This window comes from Taurulus bubalis, assembly GCF_910589615.1.
Source record: "Taurulus bubalis genome assembly, chromosome: 2".
NCBI lineage: Eukaryota > Metazoa > Chordata > Actinopteri > Perciformes > Cottidae > Taurulus > Taurulus bubalis.
The window spans coordinates 41837602-41857463 of NC_136590.1; the positions used below are offsets into that span (position 1 = coordinate 41837602).

Here is a 19862-nt window from a genome sequence, read left to right on the forward strand (position 1 = left end):
TCTTTGTGAGGTCTCAAACCAACTCTACACGTCCCACCCTCCACCTCATCTTTTCACTCTCGATACTGAATGTCCCGTCTACTCCTCACCATGGTATCAAAAGCCCCGAACACAGTGATCAAAGTATTGAATACTGACCAATTTTATTGAAATTAGACGTATTACTTTTACAAAACCTCACTCACATACATCAGTCTGCACAAACACTATGCTCTTCTTACAATAATTGCACATAGTTTTTCAAAAAGAAATATCACAGCCCCGCTCTGATTGGGTGGCTACGTGGTGGTGGGCTTCTTGGTTGAACATTCGGGGTGTATTAACATTATGTACAGCACAGAAATCAAACAGCCCGATGATCCCGAGGGACCCGTGACTGTATATTCGCTTCAGCTCTCTCGGGGGGATAACTAGAGCAAGCGGGTCAAGGCTGATCACCCTTTTGTTCAGATAAAAAGACGTTAACTATGCGACTCCTTCCTGTGTTACAGAGCTGAGCATTGTAGTGGTGATAGAAGTGAAAGAAACAGAACATAGAAGCAACAGTTTGGCAGTGTCATCTCTCCTATCACCGACTCGATTCACACAGACTGAAAACGCTCCGGCAGCTTTTCCTTCGCTGGCGTCACCTCGTGATTTGCAACATGCACATCTCATTGGACGGTAGAGTGAGATTCAATTTGTGATGAGACAAAAAGCTAACCTTCAGTCAACACACGACGAGTGACGATGTGACTTGGTTTCCATTACTAAGGTCACCAACCCTTGTTTTTTTTTAGCAGCTCCTGAACTGGTTTGTATATTCTACTAAAATTCTACTTTTTTTTAACGATACAACATTATTTCTGTAACTGATAGGACACCATGATTTGACATAAAAACACATCCATGTGCAACAAAACATTCAATCTGCGAGGAAGGAATGTGACGTGCAACGTGACGCACACACTGTGGGTACAACAAGACTGTGCTTTGCTTCTGAATACAAACAAGCCCCTTCAGTTTTAAAAATCCTTTCGTCACACGTTTGCTTAAACATATTCAAACTAAATGATTTCTTGTGCTGTAATATACTAAAGGAGAGTCACTCAAATGGCACATTATACAAAAAAAAAAAGAGTAAACAAGTCAAGAGCTGAGTATATAATGTGTTTTGAGAGTGAGGCACGGGGCAGTCGTTTTTTTGTGTCACACTGAAAATGTGTCTGGTGGGCTCTGCAAACGAATAACCAAAGAGATAAAGATTAGATTAAAAAACATGTAAACCCTTTGTCCTGCACCACATGTCATCTTCAATTAAGGAAATCCGCCTGGAAGAATCACTTTTTTCCACACGGAGTGCTTTTCCTATCTCCTTCAAGCGGCTCCATCACTGGCTGGGGAGAGGTCTCTGGCGGGTCGGGGAGGTGTGGGGTGACGGCAGCCTCTCCGAGGAGGTGGACGACGTCAGGGAGGCCTGCAGGTGGACCGTCTTGTGGAAAAGCTTGTTGCTGATCAGGACGACTAGGGAGAAGAGACGCAGCTGGAAGTGGCTGAAAGAGCGGGGGAAGCACAGGCGTGATCAGGGGATTGTGCATGGCAACGCATTTTTAAAGAACATTTTCTTTATTTAAAGGAGGAGAACAAGGGAGTCTGCACAACTCCTTACTTACTACAGCTTTGATGGCGTCTTGGCCTCATTAGCGCTGATGATGAATAGAGGGAAGAGGATGGAGAACAAGCAGCCACTGGGTAGAGAATGAAGAACAACAACATGGCATACGGTTAATGCAGTAAAGGATAGCTGAGCCCAGAGAGAACATGAGGTCCGTTTTCCTCCTGCTCTTTTAATAATTCCTCTGTGTTATGTGCTATTTTGTAAACACAAATCTACATGTCATGTTATGTGTTACCCAAAACCCTAAAACAACTCTATAATCATTATTTTTAATCAATTTCATGAATGACATTTGAAAAACATTTTGGTGGTGCATATTAATGTAAACAAAAAAGAAATACACACACACACACACACACACACACACACACACACACACACACACACACACACACACACACACACACACACACACACACACACACACACACACAACAAAATGGCAATTTCCAGGTCTATTGACATATTCATGGCCACATCTTGATGAATTATGTTAAACATTTTTGGGAGTTTTCAATAGTTGAAAAAGTACAGTAGATCACAAAGTAACCTGAGAACAGTTTCTAAGATGATAATGGACCCAACATACACAATCACGCTTTAATTAAAGAAAATGTAAAAAGCAAGGCTACACCTAATGATAATTCTCATCATCAATTAACATTTGGGTTATTTCCTATCTTTCTTTAAAAAATTTAATACAGGCAAAATAATACACAAAACAAACCTTATGATGACATGACAATAGTACAGCACAAAAAAGATTAGAAAAAACTAACAATTTCATTTCATTTCACATTTCATCTTGTGTTTCTTCCAAAATAAATTAGCTTTGCACTATATATAGGGAAGCAGTCTCACCTGATGATGTATGAGGAGGGCATGGCGGTCAGCAGAGCCATGGGCAGACCAAAGCCGAAGTAATACGGCCAGTTCCTCTCGATGTTGGACAGCCGTTGGTGCATCTCAATGCCTTGAACAAACATAAACAGGCTCAGTTTTGTTTGGGTTCTCCAATCAATCCAGATGATCTGGGTGTAGATGCAATGCGAGTATCTCACCGTGGTTGAACCAGCGATACTCAAAGCAGTACAGGGAGTAGAGCAGCGACATGTGGAGGAGGCTAACCATCTTTCCGATGGCATCGATGGGGAAGAGGCTAACAATCACGCCCTAGAGGACCACGAGAATACACAACACAGTGACGTTCACCGGGAGGAGAGACATGTGCATGTTCATGCTTTAACTTAGAGAGCAGAGATTTAGATTGTTGTACCATCTGTACAAAATGAATCCAGATCAGTTGTGGTGCTAAAAAAAAGGTGTGACGGCAGAACACTTTTTTTTATATCTAGAAAATTCTCTGAAGTGAGAGTGGAGTGTAATTGTCGATATTTTTCAAAAGGAAAGAAAAACCACAGCATCAGTCTACATAGAACGTACCTGAATGAGGAAGAGTGCCTGGAGAAGAAGGTTGAAGAGCATGTCTGCAATGATCTTACTGACACTGGGGAACGGCTGCGCTTTACATCCAGACACTTCAAATGCTAAGTCGGCTATATCCTGCAACAGAGAACAACACCTGATATCTACACCTGTGGCAGCAAAGCATATGAAGACGCAACAACATTATTAACATTAAGATTTGGGATGCAGTCTTTTGCTTTGCGATGGGAATACAACATGACAGTACACAATAAGCTCCTCAGGCTTCTTCCCTTGTCCATGCACGTTAGAAGTAGGTGAAGTTGTGGCAGAAACCTCCACTTTTCTTCTACTTTATTCCACAAATTCACAATGCAGTGACAATAAAAGCATGTCACGAAAGCCATTTAGGACCCTTGAAGAGGATGCAATTTTGTGGATATTCTGTATGTGGATATATATGTGGATCGGTTTAGTAAAAAAAAAGACCACTTGCTCTGACATCACGTCATTACAGCCTGACAAAGCAGCAGGGCCTGACCTGGAACCAGATGGCGTTGACTATCTTGCTGAGGACGAACAGAGGGAGAACCCAGAGAGCACTGAAGACGGAGGTCAGGAAGAACTCTAACCAGGACCACACGCTGCCATGGAGGGAGGGGTCACCTGGAGCAAAAACAGCTTGTTGACTGACTGGTCCTTACCACGAGCCGGAGAGCAGATTCACTAGCAGCCATACATACCGATGATTTTTGCTGTGAGAGCCTGCAGCAGTGGGATAAACACCCGGTAGAAGAGAAACAGGCTGAGCTGGAGAGAGAAATGATACCCGACAGTTAGTCCTCAACTCACGCTTTTACCTGAGAGGTGATGCCTTTAGCTCACATTTACCAGAAGGACTTTAGTTCTATGTTTATAGAAGCTAAAAGGTAAGTCGGGGTAAGTTTTTAGCAGTGTATGACGGGGATGTACTGTAACAGTAAGTTAAAAACCTCACCCAGAATACTCCTCCATTCCAGGCACAGCACTGAAAAATCCTGCTGGCTACTTTGGGGTCACTGAAAGAGACAATAAAATAACATCAATGTGCATCACTGTTGAATGGTACAGTGTAGTTTGGTTTCACGTAAACTTGACTTTTCTCCCTTAACTAGAGTCAGACAGACCGATGGATGCTTTAAACACGTCTCCGTTTGCTCACAAGTATGCATGGTAACAGTTTGAGAATGAGGAGGATATTGGATATTGGGGGATATACTGTAAATGGGGATTTTGTTGACTTGAGTTTAACGCTTATGTTCAAGCTGTGTAAACTCCTGCTCTTTAGCTAAGAATGCCAGAAAACAAACCTTGTCTCAAGGTAAATATAAGCATTTGACTGGTGGAACTCGTGGGATATGGTGCACAGCATGAGAGATGCGCAGGAAGTTCTCCTGAGATTATCATATCAGGAGGAGTTGCAACTTATTTTTAGAAGAGCTGCAATAACTCCCCCAAACAGCAATGATGTATGCAGACAGAAACATCTATGAGCATGTTTGACTCTGGCTGAGTAAGAAAATCAGTGGCAGTGCAACCAGAATATGCAGCTTCTTCTTTGGCCTACTTGTCCGGTTTGCGCTCCTCACTCTGTGCCCGTCTCTGTGCCAGGGCCCCGCTGGCCCTTCGCCTCCGCTGCTCTTCCCTTTTCTGCTGGATGCGGGCATCCAGCTTGGAGATTGTTCCAATCCCCAATATGGAGTCCTTGATCCCCTGGAGAACCCAGAGCGAGAGAGAATACACATACAGTGATTATTTCTAACTCGTAAGAAATGGCCGCTGCAAAGTGTTGCCATGTCTCCTAAGTGCTTGTTGAACAGAATTAGGCCGAGACAGGAATTTGAAGGCAGATCCCAACAACAATATTTTAAAATGTGAGGGTTTCAAGGATGTTTTATGTCATGCATTGATCCAGAATCATATTCATTTCTTACTTAGTGCTACTAAAACCACACATATTTTCTGCCGTCTGCAGATGACTTGTTATAACTTAATTTATTACATGACAGGTCTAAATCAACAATTGAAGAGATTTGAGACGCAACTCTTTTTATTAGTTTGAAATGTTATTTAAGCTTTAATAGGACAAAATGCTGTTTTTATTCTATCATCGTATTTTCCTCAATAACACTATCTCACAGTTTCACTCTTCATTTAACACTTTTCATGACAGTGGTGTTGTCACTGCCCCTCTCACCTTTCAGCCAATCCCTGGCCTCCTAAGCAACTAGCTCACCAACTGCTATACGTTTAGCCAGTTTAGCTCCTGTTAGCAAAGCATCAACAATGCTAAAGTTGTTCTAAGAGCAACCAACTAGAGGCTGCTGCTATAAATAAACATTGTACACAGAAACTAACATGTGTTCTTATTTATTTTGCTTAGCAAGGCTGGATGTTAGATGACTAACAGGTGTATTTGTGAGCTTGGTTTACTATTTGGCACCAAAGTGAAATGACAGTTTTAGCAACAGCAGGTGGATTACTAGAGGGTAACTTTTTCCCCCAAATTTACCAATTGCTGATATTCACAATGTATTTATCTGATAATTTACTTCATTACGCCTTCTTTCTCTATGTAATATTGAACGCCACATAGGATGGTCCACAACGTCTATTCTGCTATATGCAGGTAGCAGAGGGACGCATTCATGGGAAAACAAAAGAGATATCTGGAGGACAAACATCATCTTTGGACTCTTTTGGAGTACAGCCAGCTCACATTCAAGGTGATGGTACACAATGATAAAGTTCATGGTCTACATAGAACATGAAGTTCCACCGTCCCCTTTTGTTGATACTGCTAGAAATGTGATTATTGAGGTCATCGACGGTGGTGGTGTTGTGATGTCCTGAATTATTATTATATTATTGTCCTCCCCATTCACATGCATGAAGGTTGCAAAATATAATAATCAACTTTTGATTTAGGTTTAATAATAAAGTGGCCATTGAGTGTATGTCTCTGCTATTTCAAAATAACGTAGTATTTTGAAAACCTGGATCTGCTTCCCGTCAATGAACGACACCCTTCAGTGTGTGTGTGTGTGTGTGTGTGTGTGTGTGTGTGTGTGTGTGTGTGTGTGTGTGTGTATGTATGTATATATATGTGTGTGTGTGGGTCTGCTGACCGTCGCAACATTGCGGAGGAAGGCCCTGACGCTGTCTGTCATCTCTGGACCAGCTGCAGATCCATCAACTGCAGAAGGAGGGGTGGTCAGCGCTCATGGCAGGGAGGGGCTCACCCAGTAACCTGCCACAAGCCAGAACCGAGAGATTAACAGGAGGGAAAGAGCTCTTTCTAGATATCATCAATAGCCTTTTAGATACAGATCCAACCAAAACAAGACTCACTTTGGTGTGCTGGGAGATACAATTGCTAGAGGCACATTATTTTTGCTTGCTCTATAATAAGAGGTTTTGTTCACTTAATTGCCATATCCATGTTTATCCAATATCATTCGTAGAATTCAGTACAATTATGAAAAACAATCACCTGTCCTTTTTTAATCCTTTTTTATTATTTTACTTCAAAGAACAGTGACACAAATCCTTCTGGTCGTGACACTTAGCTTTAATAACAGCTAAGTATTTTTGCTTTGTCTTAGACACTATGCTATCATACCACGAAATATTGTTGGGGTTATTGTTACAGTTTAATGTAGATCACACAAGGAAGAACAGAAAACAAACTAGTTTACTAATGTGTTGTGTCTTATCCTAATACTGAAATGAGAAATACATAACTAATATTTGCTTAATAAATGCTGCTATTGTCCTTTGCTGGTTTAACACACCCATCAATGTGTCTTGCTTGGTGATGTTATTAAACAATTACGTCACCAACAGACTGGGTCTCGGTCGATTATACAGGTTTTATAACAAGTGAAAACGTTAATCACGTTCTCCCCTGTGTAACGTTAACTGCGCGAGCTGCCTCGGTGGGTAGACGTTAGCTCACGAGAGGAGCAACTGACGTTAACCGACAAAACTAAAGTCACAACAATTGTAGCGTAACAAGCGAAGCCACTCGTTGAGCAGCTAGTGTGGTTAGCATGGTGTCTCTCCTTCTCTCTCTGCTGTTTCACTTCCCTTGGTTTGTTTAGTGCTCTGCTAGCTCGTCTGTCTTTGTTGCTAGCTGACCGTTAACGCTCAACAACTCATTTAACTGAGGTGTTTTCGTCGGGACGTGAAGTCCGACAGAGAACACGGCTCCCCGCGGGTTGCTCCTTACCTCATGCGACAGGCCCGGACTTATGTTAACTTCGTCAAGTCTTTCTTTTGCCCCTCAACGTGACAAAAACAACAACAACCAAACAGACACTACCGAGCAGCCAGGGCCGAGCAAAACATATTGCGCAAGCTCCGACTTCTAAGGATCATGGGAATTGTAGTCTTCGTTGTTGGAGGCTGACGGGAGATGAATAGAGCGTCTCATTTGCTTAATATCAGTAATAAACAGGGAACGAGTCTATTGTCAATGATTGGAAATGTCTGTGTATTATTTACAATATTATTGAATATGCATTCAGTTGAGAGTATCATATTTAATTAAGGCTTTAGTGATACTGAGCTCGCAGAAGACCACAAAAACACTTCAATCACTTTGGTCACTTTAACTGGTGCAATATAAATATAAATATATAAATTTGAAATACATTTTTATCCTGTCTGCATATATGATTCTGCTGTTGTGGATTCTTTACTGTTTATTTATATTACTTGTTAAAAAATAATCCTATTTGACTATGTCTCACTTTACCTGTCTGCTGCTGTAGTCCTGCAATTTCCCCACTGCGGGACAAATAAAGGATTATCTTATTTTATCTTATCTTATACTGCATTTAATCTAGTTGCCATTTCTGATGTAAACCCTATTGTAAACTTAAGATATGTTGATAGTCTATCCAACATGTTTTCAAGTAGGTTTATACTTCGATAGCCCGATATAATCTAAATAATATACACTATTTTTTTTTACCTGTAAACCTTTTAATTTGCACCTATATTTCTGCCAAGAAAGTTCTTATAGTGGATAAACTACTTCGTCATCCTCACCTATACCATTTACGAACCGAAGAGTAACACGCGCGCGCAGCCTGCCATATTAAGAGGTGTGTTCGATTCCCATGGCTTCGTGCAAGGGTCACTCCCACGAGGCGGTGCGCCGCTCGAGTCAGCATCATGCGTCCGTCTGTGATCAGATGCTCTGAACTTCACCACTGCTGCCCATGTCACAGGAGAAGAGCTGCTCCATGCACCGATGGTAGCCTTGAGGATAAGAAACGCTCACAAAAGGAAATATGCACTTATCTGCCTGTGCATTGTTGGCTTCATTGTGTACAAATATGTCGGGTAAGTAAAGTTGTCAATGTTATATCTATTCAGTTAAAACAACTCGGAGACTGCAACTAATGCAGTGCCTTCGCTAAATTAAGTGCTGTCTATGATGTCTCAGTGCACAGACACTATGCAGTATTATATTGTTATATATTATATTGGTGTGATGATATTAAGTAAAGGGATACTATGAAGTGAAACAATTTGACTTTTTGGGCTGTACTCACAATGCAGTATCACTATTCATGTTCATGTGTTTCTCTGGAGGAAAACAAATAGAGCTGCTCTACCTATACCATAAAGGATGCTATAGAAACATACATATAGAGTGAAAAATGAAATGTAACATTTGAAAAGCTTAAGTCTCTAAACTCAAATATGCTCCTGCTGTGTTTGCCAACGAAAGATGCCAGCAAATTCCCTTCGAGCATGTCATGTGGTCTATTCAGGCACAAAAGCCTGTGTGCTACAATATTATGTAAGTGTGTGCCACAATTGAACTCCTCTTCCAAGCATGAAGGCTCAGGGATGGAGGATGAGCAGGAAGGTGGGCCTGAGCGCCAACTCGTCCCAGTTCACCCTGGAGGGAGAGCCCTTCCGCGTCCTCGGGGGATCCGTCCACTATTTCCGCGTGCCCAGGGCCTACTGGAGGGACCGCCTGATGAAGATGAAGGCCTGTGGCATCAACACCCTCACGACGTATGGAAACAAGCACTATGGATGTGTTTTGTCTCTCAGGATTGGCTCTGATGTTTAACATCCTGCTTCCTCGCAGGTACGTGCCGTGGAGTCTGCACCAGCCGGAGAGAGGGGTTTTCAACTTCAACACACAGCTGGATTTAGTGTAAGGAGTCGTGCTTATGATTGTGTGTCGCATTAAACCAAAATACGCAACCGACACACATCCATAATAAGAATGAAAACACCTCGCTCCACCGTCGCTGTTCTGGCAATACTACCTGCTCTCAGGGTGTGTGGGGAATACTCTCCTCTCCCTCTCATTATCTAAGCCCTGGTGCTCGGGGGACAAGCCGGAGGCAGAGAGGTCCCACCTGACAACGGCAGCATCTCCCCAACAACAGCAGCTTATCGAGCCATTAACCACACAGACGGCGATAAGTGAGGAGGGATGTGACGCCTCGGCCTGCCGCCGTTGTTGCCCAGCACGTCCCACGCTCCTCGAACAACCAGATTCGGGGTCTCGCTTGGGGGTCTGAACTTTTAAGAAGAAAAAAAATGCTTTTTCATGGTCTCCTTTGTGTGGGTTTCAGAGCTTATATCAACCTTGCTGCTGAATTGGGATTGTGGGTGATTTTGCGTCCAGGTCCCTACATTTCCTCTGAGCTGGACCTAGGAGGACTGCCAAGGTAGTGCTAGTATTCTTGTAATTATTTGAGTAAAAATGGTAAAATGATTGCGTATAGAAACCCAGATTTTCTGTGTATATGTTGCAGAAAGATGCAGATTTAAACCCAAAGCCTGTCCAACTATTTGTTCAACTATCTCTCACTAGTTTGCCCCTGAATAAATTAGATTACCTCTGTAAGGGACTTTTTGTTGAGTAAAAAAAAAAGTCACATGTTGCTGTAAGAAAGGGAAGACTCACCCAGTGTGTGCATCTCTGTCCGGTATTTTAGACGTACTGTGGCCCTGTTGTACTTGCAGCTCTGTGACATCTTGTTTTTTTCTGTCTGGGCGCAGCTGGCTCCTCCGTGACGGCAGCATGAGGCTGAGGACGACGCATCCGGGCTTTACTCAGGCTGTCGATACCTTTTTTGACAAACTCATACCAAGAGTGGTTCCACTGCAGGTCGCCTTTTGTCACCAAAGCTGAAAAACAAGTCTATTTCGGCTCCAGGTTGATTTATTTTGAACTCTATGTTTTCTTTATGTGTTTTTTAGTTCAAGAAAGGAGGACCCATCATTGCAGTGCAGGTTGAAAATGAGTATGGATCCTATGCGAAGGATGAAAGCTACATGCTTTTCATTAAGGAGGTGATGCGATAGGCTTGCTTGATTAAAATGCCACCTTAAACTTCAATGAAAAAACATATACATACACACATTATGTATATTGATAGAATAAATCAATTGCATAGATCTGACATTCTGTTTTATTTTGAAAGGCTTTACAGTCCAGAGGGATCAGCGAGCTCCTGCTCACATCAGATTACCACAACACGTTAAAGTCTGGGGGTGTGGATGGAGGTACAGGCTTTTATTAGTACACACACACACACACACACACACACACACACACACACACACACACACACACACACACACACACACACACACACACACACACACACACACACACACACACACATACAGCTTACCTCCCATCTTGTAGCCATCAGATCAGTGAAGCTGCAGAAGCTGAATCAGAGGGAGCTCCAGGATCTGAACGCTATCCAGGTGTGTATCTTACCTCCCATCACCGTTTTTTTCACCGCCTGGCACTGAATGACGTCACACAGACAGGTAATGAAACACTCATGGTGTGTCTCTCAGCCCAACAGCCCCACCATGGTGATGGACTACTGGACCGGCTGGTATGATGTGTGGGGGGGGCTCCACCATGTGCTTCCCCCGGAGGGTAAGGAAGGTTTCTCCTTGTCACCTTTCTGTCTCTGCTAACCTCTTCTTCCTAGTTAGTCTGGGTCATCCTTTGTCTGATTGTTGGCTGAAGTCTTTGTGCTGCACTATTTAGCCCAAGATAAATCTAAATCTTGGGTGAGATGTCGAAGCCTTTGCTGCATGACATGCCCATTTTTCTCTTCCCACTTTTCCTGTTGCCTCCACCCCAACTATCTAATCAAGTTGAAAATGAAAAAATTAATCAAATACATTTTCTATTGGGATGGATCCCCCGGTCATGGCTATTTGAAAACTGTCTAAAGAGCTGGAAAGAAACGTTTCATTCAGAAATTGTCAATATTGCTTCTTCATATCGAGGTTGTCGCATATCCCAATATTTCTTACTGATGTGTAGGTGGCCAAGCACATTTCACAATTATTCTGGATCCAAAATAATTTGATATTAACAGGGTTAATGGAGTTTGTCTCGGTCCAAATGCTGTTTGTGGCCTTTTGAAAGCCTCAAAAAACACATAAGAGCAAAACCCAATTCTGCACCAAAACGAAAACAGACGAGTCCTTTGTCACAGACACTGACTACCTTTATGAAACAATTATTTTCGTTTCATACAACAGCAATATTGACGTCAAGTTACTTTCTAAACAAATGCTTTCCAGCTTCCTCCCTAGTTTGCATTATATTATTTTCCTACCGCATTGCTTTTTGCATAAGAAACAATACAAATGCAAACGTGAGCTCAGCAGAGGGACACAAAATATGTGACTGGCTGTATTATGATTTCCCTGTTGCAGGGACCTTTATGTTTGTAAGGAGTAAATGTGTTGAACAGTGGGAACGTGTTGAACTTTTCGTCAGATATGATGTCCACTGTGAGAGAGATTCTGAGGCGGGGCATGTCTGTCAACCTCTACATGTTCCACGGAGGCTCCAGTTTTGGCTTCATGAGCGGAGCATGCGCCGATCCTTCCTACAAGGCGCTGGTCCCCAGCTACGGTTGGTTGGATGCAAATTTACATTTCATTTTATTATGATAATGATGAAGCGCTGCCATGTCAGAGCTGGAGAACATGCTCCTCGCTGTCTACAGAACAGCATTGACCTTAAGACCCAGCAGGTGGCAGCAGATTATAGTAAATCTATGTTACACTGTGATGTTTTTCAGATTATGATGCTCCCTTGTCTGAGGCGGGGGAGTACACTACAAAGTATCACCTCCTCAGGGATTTATTTTCTCTATACAACAGTAAGTCAACACTAAATTGAAAAGAGAATGAAGTGTGTGACGACCTGCTGTGACTAATCTCTTTGCTTGATGCTTTCTTTGACCTTTCTGTGCAGGAGGAGGTGATTTCCCTGACATGCCAGTCCTGCATTACAGGGAGTCTTATGAACCTGCTATCATGTACCAGCACCTGTCATTATGGGATGCTTTAAGCTTCACTGAGGGAGTACGTTTTATGTAAGATTATCTGTTGCCTCCATGTGTATGAAAAACAAAGCACATTTTGTTTTTTTATTCAGTAGATCAATTTATTTTATTTGGTTTCCTACAGCCATTTAAGTCACCCAAGCCAGTAAGCATGGAGAATCTACCTGTGAACAACGGGAACGGCCAGTCCTATGGATACACGCTGTATGAGGCTACCATCACCAGTGGAGGATTACTGAAGTCCGGAGACAATGTCCGAGACCGTGCCTTGGTGAGTCCTCATGGTACATGATGGCATGATCTCACATGATCTCACACTAATCTTGTCAGACCCTTTGATGTCATTTTCTAGCGCACTGAGTCGCCCATTTTGCTTAAGTTTGGGCATCAGAACCCCTTAGTAAGGGTTAAGGAAAAACATCATGGTTGGGATAAGATTAGTATGTATAAAAAGTGAAATGCAACAACAGTACTTAAAGCACATCACAAATATTTCTAACGTAACAATATTTTGGAAAATGAACATCGGTCTTCCTCCTGGTTCAGTATCTAGTGTCGGTTTGACTCCTTCCACACACCGTGTGCAGGTGTTTTCCCTCTTTATAATACGCCATCGCATTCCCGGATAATTTTATCTGAGCGCATGGGTTTACACTGTAGTTACTTGAAAGCCCAGTGCGTCTAATACAGACGCCTACGGGTGCGTTGTGCGTTGGTATCAGTCGCTGGTAGCCGCGACAAAGCGTCGGTATTTGACGCCCTGGGAATTTGAATGTGATGGCCCTCTGTGAAACAATTTCATTCATCATCATCCTTTCTATGTTTAGTTGCTGAAACTGATCCAAAAGAAGATTTGGGAAAATATGATATATTATATATTTAGATGATATATCGCTACAACTCTAATAAGCTGTTACACAGTATGTACACATAATATGAAGCCAGCAGTCAGTTAGCTTAGCTTAAAAACTGCAAGCAGGGAAAGAGCTCGCCAAGGGAAAGAGGGACAAGTTGGTGGTTTTACAGGAGTATTGTGCCAAACAATTTCTCGACCAGGTGCAGTGACTTCCTGAAGTTCTCAGAAATCAGCTAGGACTTCAGATATAAGATATAATGTGATTATTAGTACAAATTAGAAGTGCTGGTAGGCTGGTTTTGTTCCCATCGGACAGAGTCAGGCAAGCTGTTTCCCCTTGGTTCCAACTGTCGGATAGATTTGGAAGTGGTAATAATCTTATTATTCTCAAAGCGAATAGGTGTATTTACAAAAATGTTGAACCATTATTTTAATATCAGACAGGGCTATCAGTGGAAACTCCATGTCATTAGTATGCTACAGTACACATTACAGGATATACAGCACATATAAGTTGTGTTCGGGTGATTAATGTGGTCATAGTTGGCAAACCTAAAGCCACCTGAGATATTTCCTTCAAGTGAAGCAGAGTTTATGTGTCATGTACGATAATATAACCTATTTGACAGCGATATTTGTCCTCCCAGGTGTTTGTAGACAGAAGCTACATTGGCCTTTTCAAGCGCCAAAACCTGGAGCTGGCGGTTCCTGACGGTAAGGTATGGCATCAAGTTGGACAATGTCCAATAAACGTCTTTCACATTTATGAGGTGTGATGGATGCTGAAGTGTTGGCTGTTAAGACTTGCAAAATACATAAAAGAAATCAATCCCTACAGGGACACCGTACCTTGAGTTTATTGGTGGAAAACTGTGGACGAGTTCACCAGGGAAGGGACCTTGACAAACAACATAAAGGTGATCGACAGAGAATATGAAGTGCATCGCTATGCCTGCTGTTAAATCACTCAAGCACTCAGTGGGTAGCGTACAAGCCAATTTTGATTTGTGTTCTTGCAGGCCTTGTGGGAGACATTTTATTAAACAATACCCCTTTGCGGGATTTTACAATGTACAGCCTGGATATGAAGCCCAGCTTTATTGATAGGTTTGTACGCTTTATTGAATCTAAAGCATTGCATATCACTTTAATTGTGTCGTAATAGTGTGTTTGAAGTGGTTGCCTTATTTCAGTCTTTATCAGGCACCTTGGAGATCTCTCCCCGACACTCCCAGCTTCCCTGGATTTTTCATGGGGAGGCTGTTTGCCTACGGGTATCCGAGTGACACGTTTGTGAAGCTGCCTGTAAGTGAAATGAATTGTACATTTTTGTGCACGTTATGAAAAATACTTGTACACATTGTATACATTGTGAAACCATGCAATTGTCTTTGGTCCACAGGGCTGGGAGAAAGGTGTTGTGTTCATCAATGGGCTGAATCTAGGCCGCTACTGGTCAATTGGGCCCCAGCAGGCTCTCTACCTCCCTGGTCCCTTTCTCAACAGTGGAATCAACCAGGTACAGATGTACACAACCCAGTACTTGGAAGAGGAATTGAACCTTTTTGGAAATACACTATGCTTTCTTGCTGAGAGTTAGATGAGAAGATTGATACCGCTCCCATTGTATGCACCCAATTAGCTTAGCATAGCATGAAGACCATGAAGACTAGAAACAGGGGCAAACAGCTAGCCTGGCTCTGTGTGGTATACACACTTCCTTCTTCTTCTTAACTAACTTTTGGTATGTTGGTGGACTTGAAAGACAAATTATTACCTTACAATGTGTGAAAATGCAGCAAAAGTCAAAGCTCTAACTCTCTTCTTCTGTGTCTTTCTGTTGAAATGAATAAGGTAATTGCATTTGAAGAGCAGGAGGGTGACTACAAAGTCCACTTTGAGGACACACCGGATCTTGGCATGGCAGCAGACATCCAATGAAATGATTGTCATACCTGCCTGTATGGGCATTGTTTCTTTGTGTAAAAAAAAGTGCTTCTGACATCAGGTCGAACCTTCAAATTCAGGGATATCAATATTATTAATATCCTGACCCTGATATGATATGATATGATACCTTACAATCTGCATTTGCACAGACAAATATTAAAAACAGAGAGAGGCATGTATGTATGGGAGCTGTTTATAGCTAGTAACAGTACCTTCAGATACAGTGACTCTTTACACAAAGAGAACGATTACCAAGTATATTCTCTTACCCAAGGATTTCCACTTAAAGGGTAATACATTTTTATTTGATATTTCTGTTAGATTTGTATTGCTTGTGTGAATATACTGCAGAGTGCAGTTCAGGAAATCTTCTGTGCAAAAACAAAAAATGGTTTATGGGACAATCTGAGCTGAGGCAGGAGTGACGTAAACAGCTTTCAAATTAAACACAAGCAGCATTGTAGCAACATCAGACCCCGATCTTTGAGTGAAAGTTTCGGATGCCTGAAACATCGGCAACTCACCAAACTCCTCACAGCCACAGAGTCTGAGAACATTAGCATTTGTAAGCAGTGCCACTGCAAGTCAATGGGGTATGAAAGCATCACTTGCAAGCCAGCCATCCATGGAGGGGATAATTAGATTGTGTAATACAGCTATTTGAAAGGATGCACATCCAATTTTTTGAGTAATGGCTTCGTATCCCATTGACTCGCACATGCATAGCTCACGACTAACAAGTGAATGGTACCAGTTACACCGAAACAATAAATAATTCAACTGAGAAACCATCAATTCACTCAGTGGGATCTTAATTAGCTTATATGTAGATGACTGGGAGGGGAACAGGCCGCTAGGGATACTGCATCTTCTTTTTAAATATGAGTAGACCTCAGTAGTGTTACAGCATGTCAGGAATAAACAAGAGCTTGGAGTTGTAAGAGAAGACGTCGCTGTTACGCTGTAATAAATCATTGTTCCGTGCTATTCAGTGCATGTGTGTCCGTGTGCTCACTGTGTGCAGTGTGACAGCTGAGCAGGTGTGAATGTGTGTTGGGGAGTAACAGGACTCTTAATTAGTGCTGGGTTCAGGGTGCTATCTAAATAGCTCAGTGTTGTACAGTACAAGTGTGTGGGGGGGGCTCAGATCCCCTCAGTGCAGTCTGTCAGTCAGTGCTGACTCCCTTAAGACAAGGGCCCCTTTTGTTCCTCCATGCAGCCCTGTGCCCGACAGCCAGCTCGCCAAAAGAACAAAAGGGCCCTATTTAATGCTGATCGGATGGTTGGCTGGTGTTGTCTGCGCTCAGAGGGCTCTTTATTTCTTGCCGTGCCATCTCTTCCTGCAGTTAAAATCACGTAACATCCTTTGTCTCGGCTCTCCGAGGAGACCTCAGTGGGCAAGCTCCGTTTGGCAACTCCTACCGGTGACTCGCGATCCACCAGTGCTCTGAGCAGCACGTTCCATGTGCAGTTGTGCTTTGATGCTCGGTGGTCTGTCCGAGCACCCGCCTTGTGCTGCCTCCTGGGGCGCACAGGTGTGCCTCCATTGGTGAAGTACGGCAGCTGTACTGGGATGTGATGATATTTTGGACCCCTGGATATTACTGGAAGGAGCTCTGAGGTTGGTTTGAATCCACGTAGAATCCAATGGAGAAGCGCCCCTAACGGAACGGACACGCAAACAAGACACATGTTAGTACTTTTCATGAACAAGACAACCGAGAGCGTACAGCCGCGTGTGAGCTAAATGCTAACGACGGCACGCTAACATGCTCACAGTTGCAATGCGAACGTGCTGATGCTAAGCAGGTTTGTTGCTGACCACGTTCACTATCTTGGTAATTAGCATGTTAGCATGCAATGTTTGCTAGCACAAAATACAAAGTACAGTTGAGGCTGATGGAAATGCCATTAGTTTAGCAGGTAACTGGCCACAAACCAAAGTATTGAACAAATTCAAATTTGTTGATGATGTCGCTAGAGAAAAACTCAGAAGATCACCAACGTCACTAAGGTTTATTCTCTGGGGATCATGAACGCTTGTACAAAATATTAAATCAGTCCAGTAGACAACAAATAAAATAGAAACGTCAACCTCATGGTGGTGCTATATTAAAGGTCAGGGGGTCACCAAAGTCAGTAGGAACAAGCATTCACAGGAATCCATCCAATATTAGTTTGGGCCAAAGTGGTGGACTAATCAGAGAGCAACATTGCCACCTTTAGAGCCATGCCGCTAGTGTGGCTAAAATTGCATGTGATAACCAATCATAGCAGAATCTGCAGGATACAATCTTTTAAAAAATGTTCTGTTAAGGTCATATACCTATTTCAAGTAAAGGTCCACATCTCATCGTGCACATATGAGAGAAGATGCTCTCCTTTGGCACATCCCCCAGAATAATCAGTGTGGAAATGTGGAAATGCGGCAATTTGCATTTCTAAATCTCTGCCATTACCTGTGTCAGATGAAGTATGTCATATCTCCACATTAGAGTCTGTAAATCCCTTCTTGCCCTCATTTATGAGCACAGGCTTCTCTGTCCGTGTGTGCCATACTAATACCTGCGGGTAAAAAAGAAATAGATGGAGACAGGCAGAAATACAGCCAGTATGATAAAACATTAAAACTTACATTTTGGCTCGCAGTGCCGTGCACTTGTAATACACGACTACATCATACTTGCTACACAATGTCTAGAGGCAGAATGTAGCATATTTTAACAGGGCTGTAAGCGTATAAGAGTTGGCTGTAAGCTGACAGTTTATTGACTTTAAGAACAAGTTGTTATGACAGCTAGGGATCTCAAGACACGTTCTCTTCCACGAGCAGCATTTACACAAGCAGCTTGTTTTATTGCCAATTCACATCATGCAGAGAGCCCTGTTTTCCTACCTTAGTGCAGTTAGCAGCTTTAGGCTCCAAATCGCTGAGAGTGACCAGCTCCCTTAACAAACTACTCTCCTGATAACCTCCCTTTACTCCCCGTAACTTGAAATAAGCCTGAGGTTTGGCCAGAATGAGGCGCAGGTTCACAGCAAACCCAGCCATGTCGATGGCGAAGGGTCGGTGTGGGTCGAACACAGTCTTCCAGCCGTACACCTTGCCCAAGGTGTTTACTTTAGGCGACTCGTAGCGTAGGCCACCCACAAAGGCCACGGGCCACACCGACACCTTTTTAGTGGAACGCATCTGGTAGTTGAAAACAGAGACAGGGATACACATTTTTTTAATTCCCTGAATCATGAAATGTAAAGTAAGACGTCGGTGAAAGGATGAGGTGGAGACATTGCATTGTTGGAGAGTAAGGATGCTGTGCATCATGTTTTGCTTTGCAACATACATCCTTACCTCCTCAAACAGCTCCAGGCTGTACGTGTTGTCATCGTCTGCAAAGTAGACAATCCCAGACTGGCTGCTGTTTACGCCGAAGGTCTCCCGGAGCCACCGCAGGGCCAGGTTCCTCTGTATGGTCCCCCGAGGTATTCGCGGGTCCCGAGTGTCCCCGCGTACCTTATAGTTCCTGGGCGTCTCCACGTTCAGGTGGGTGTAGTTGAGTCCCGTCTCATGGAGGAGACGGCCGACCAGCGTGGTCCTCCTCTGGGAGTCCTCCACCAGGAGCCAGTGCAGATTGGGCACGTGCAGCAAGGTGTTGGTCAGACGCGTCAGCTCTGCCTTCTGCACCGGCCGGCTGTAGGTGGGAGTGATGACGTGGATGGTGGGCAGGACGTCGGACCACGGCGGGGGCCGGCTGTAGACGTACTCGGTGCGCACCACCTCCACGATGTCCCTGTTCTGTAGGGAGCAGGACTCCTTGAGGGCAAAAGTATTCCGCGAGTTGGAGCGACCGTCTCGTCTGTCATCTAGCCAGGAGGGGAAATGATAACAGTGAGTCTCTGTGTGCTGACAACCACTGAAGACATATTCACACATGTTTCCTACACGAGATAGTGTGGATTCCCTTTAATCCGTCGATAATTTGATGCTAAACACTTATCATCTAAGTAATCCTCTGTGTATTACACTCTGGCATTATGGTGATTTACATCTGGGCACCAACACATAATTTAGTTGCACCCAAATTTGAACTCCATCAAAAGATACGGGGTCAGGAGGATCAGGCATCTTACCGGTGAGCCGTAACTGCTACCGATGATGTCGGGTCTGGGTTGGGCCTTTCAGGGCCGGGGACAGGTGTAACTCGACACTTGCAGCTTTTTTCAATCAATATTGCCCTTAATTTAATTGCGCAGTGATTGTATCAGAGTGGCAGTGGGCCACCACGGCTCACACACACATGCTTCATTTTTATCCAGTCAGTACCAATCAGAGGTGTAGCAATGGGGCGGATCTGCAGTTGGGGAGAAGAACAACGCTACACAAATTGGTCGCACCTTCCTTCCCCTTACTTACCTTTTTGTGTAGCGAGCAGAGGAGTGATGGCGCTCTGGTGCCAAACAGTAATGAGCAGTGTCCAAGGCAACACGATCAACACAATGGCGACGATGTCTCGTCTCTTCGGCATCTCCAGCGTCAGACCTGAGTCATGCCTCTACCTGCGAGGCA

The 19862-nt window shown here is 43.4% G+C and overlaps 3 protein-coding genes across 4 annotated transcripts; 1 reads left to right on the plus strand and 2 right to left on the minus strand.

Annotated features, from left to right (window-relative positions):
* Window positions 1-126: 126 nt before the first annotated feature.
* Window positions 127-7454, minus strand: ei24 (EI24 autophagy associated transmembrane protein). Of its 2 annotated transcripts, none has more exons than XM_079237081.1 (11): window positions 7353-7454; window positions 6250-6371; window positions 4689-4834; window positions 4080-4140; window positions 3826-3847; window positions 3624-3748; window positions 3101-3220; window positions 2719-2830; window positions 2519-2630; window positions 1653-1727; window positions 127-1532 (listed from the first exon to the last, which is right to left on the minus strand). In XM_079237081.1, exons 2-11 carry the CDS (start codon window positions 6289-6291, stop codon window positions 1370-1372), a joined length of 978 nt encoding a protein of 325 aa, XP_079093207.1. In that variant the 5' UTR covers window positions 6292-6371; window positions 7353-7454; the 3' UTR covers window positions 127-1369. The 2 variants fall into 2 exon arrangements, with proteins under 2 accessions (XP_079093207.1, XP_079093206.1); XM_079237080.1 differs by having other exon boundaries at window positions 3826-3892.
* A 927-nt stretch (window positions 7455-8381) lies between these two features.
* LOC306749732 (beta-galactosidase-1-like protein 2) lies at window positions 8382-15286 on the plus strand (the record flags this gene model as incomplete). Its single annotated transcript, XM_079233053.1, has 19 exons — window positions 8382-8473; window positions 8972-9157; window positions 9234-9302; window positions 9730-9825; window positions 10160-10268; window positions 10361-10453; window positions 10585-10666; window positions 10812-10876; window positions 10973-11057; window positions 11916-12053; window positions 12223-12303; window positions 12399-12508; window positions 12614-12760; window positions 13993-14064; window positions 14184-14262; window positions 14365-14452; window positions 14539-14650; window positions 14748-14864; window positions 15200-15286. The coding sequence occupies 19 exons, from the start codon at window positions 8382-8384 to the stop codon at window positions 15284-15286; spliced, it is 1908 nt and encodes a 635-aa protein (XP_079089179.1).
* A 336-nt stretch (window positions 15287-15622) lies between these two features.
* Window positions 15623-19821, minus strand: b3gat1b (beta-1,3-glucuronyltransferase 1 (glucuronosyltransferase P) b; the record flags this gene model as incomplete). Its single annotated transcript, XM_079233041.1, has 5 exons — window positions 15623-16956; window positions 17755-17860; window positions 18192-18488; window positions 18648-19159; window positions 19710-19821. 4 exons carry the CDS (start codon window positions 19819-19821, stop codon window positions 17774-17776), a joined length of 1008 nt encoding a protein of 335 aa, XP_079089167.1. The 3' UTR covers window positions 15623-16956; window positions 17755-17773.
* Window positions 19822-19862: the final 41 nt, after the last annotated feature.

Excerpts from the sequence above, each read along its gene's own strand:
- ei24 (XM_079237080.1), bottom strand. The coding sequence starts at position 6,291 with ATGACAGACAGCGTCAGGGCCTTCCTCCGCAATGTTGCGACG. Across the intron at positions 3,221-3,623 it reads TCAACGCCATCTGGTTCCAG|GATATAGCCGACTTAGCATT; the intron begins GTCAGGCCCTGC and ends TCTCTGTTGCAG. Across the intron at positions 1,533-1,652 it reads AAGACGCCATCAAAGCTGTA|CCACTTCCAGCTGCGTCTCT; the intron begins GTAAGTAAGGAG and ends CCGCTCTTTCAG.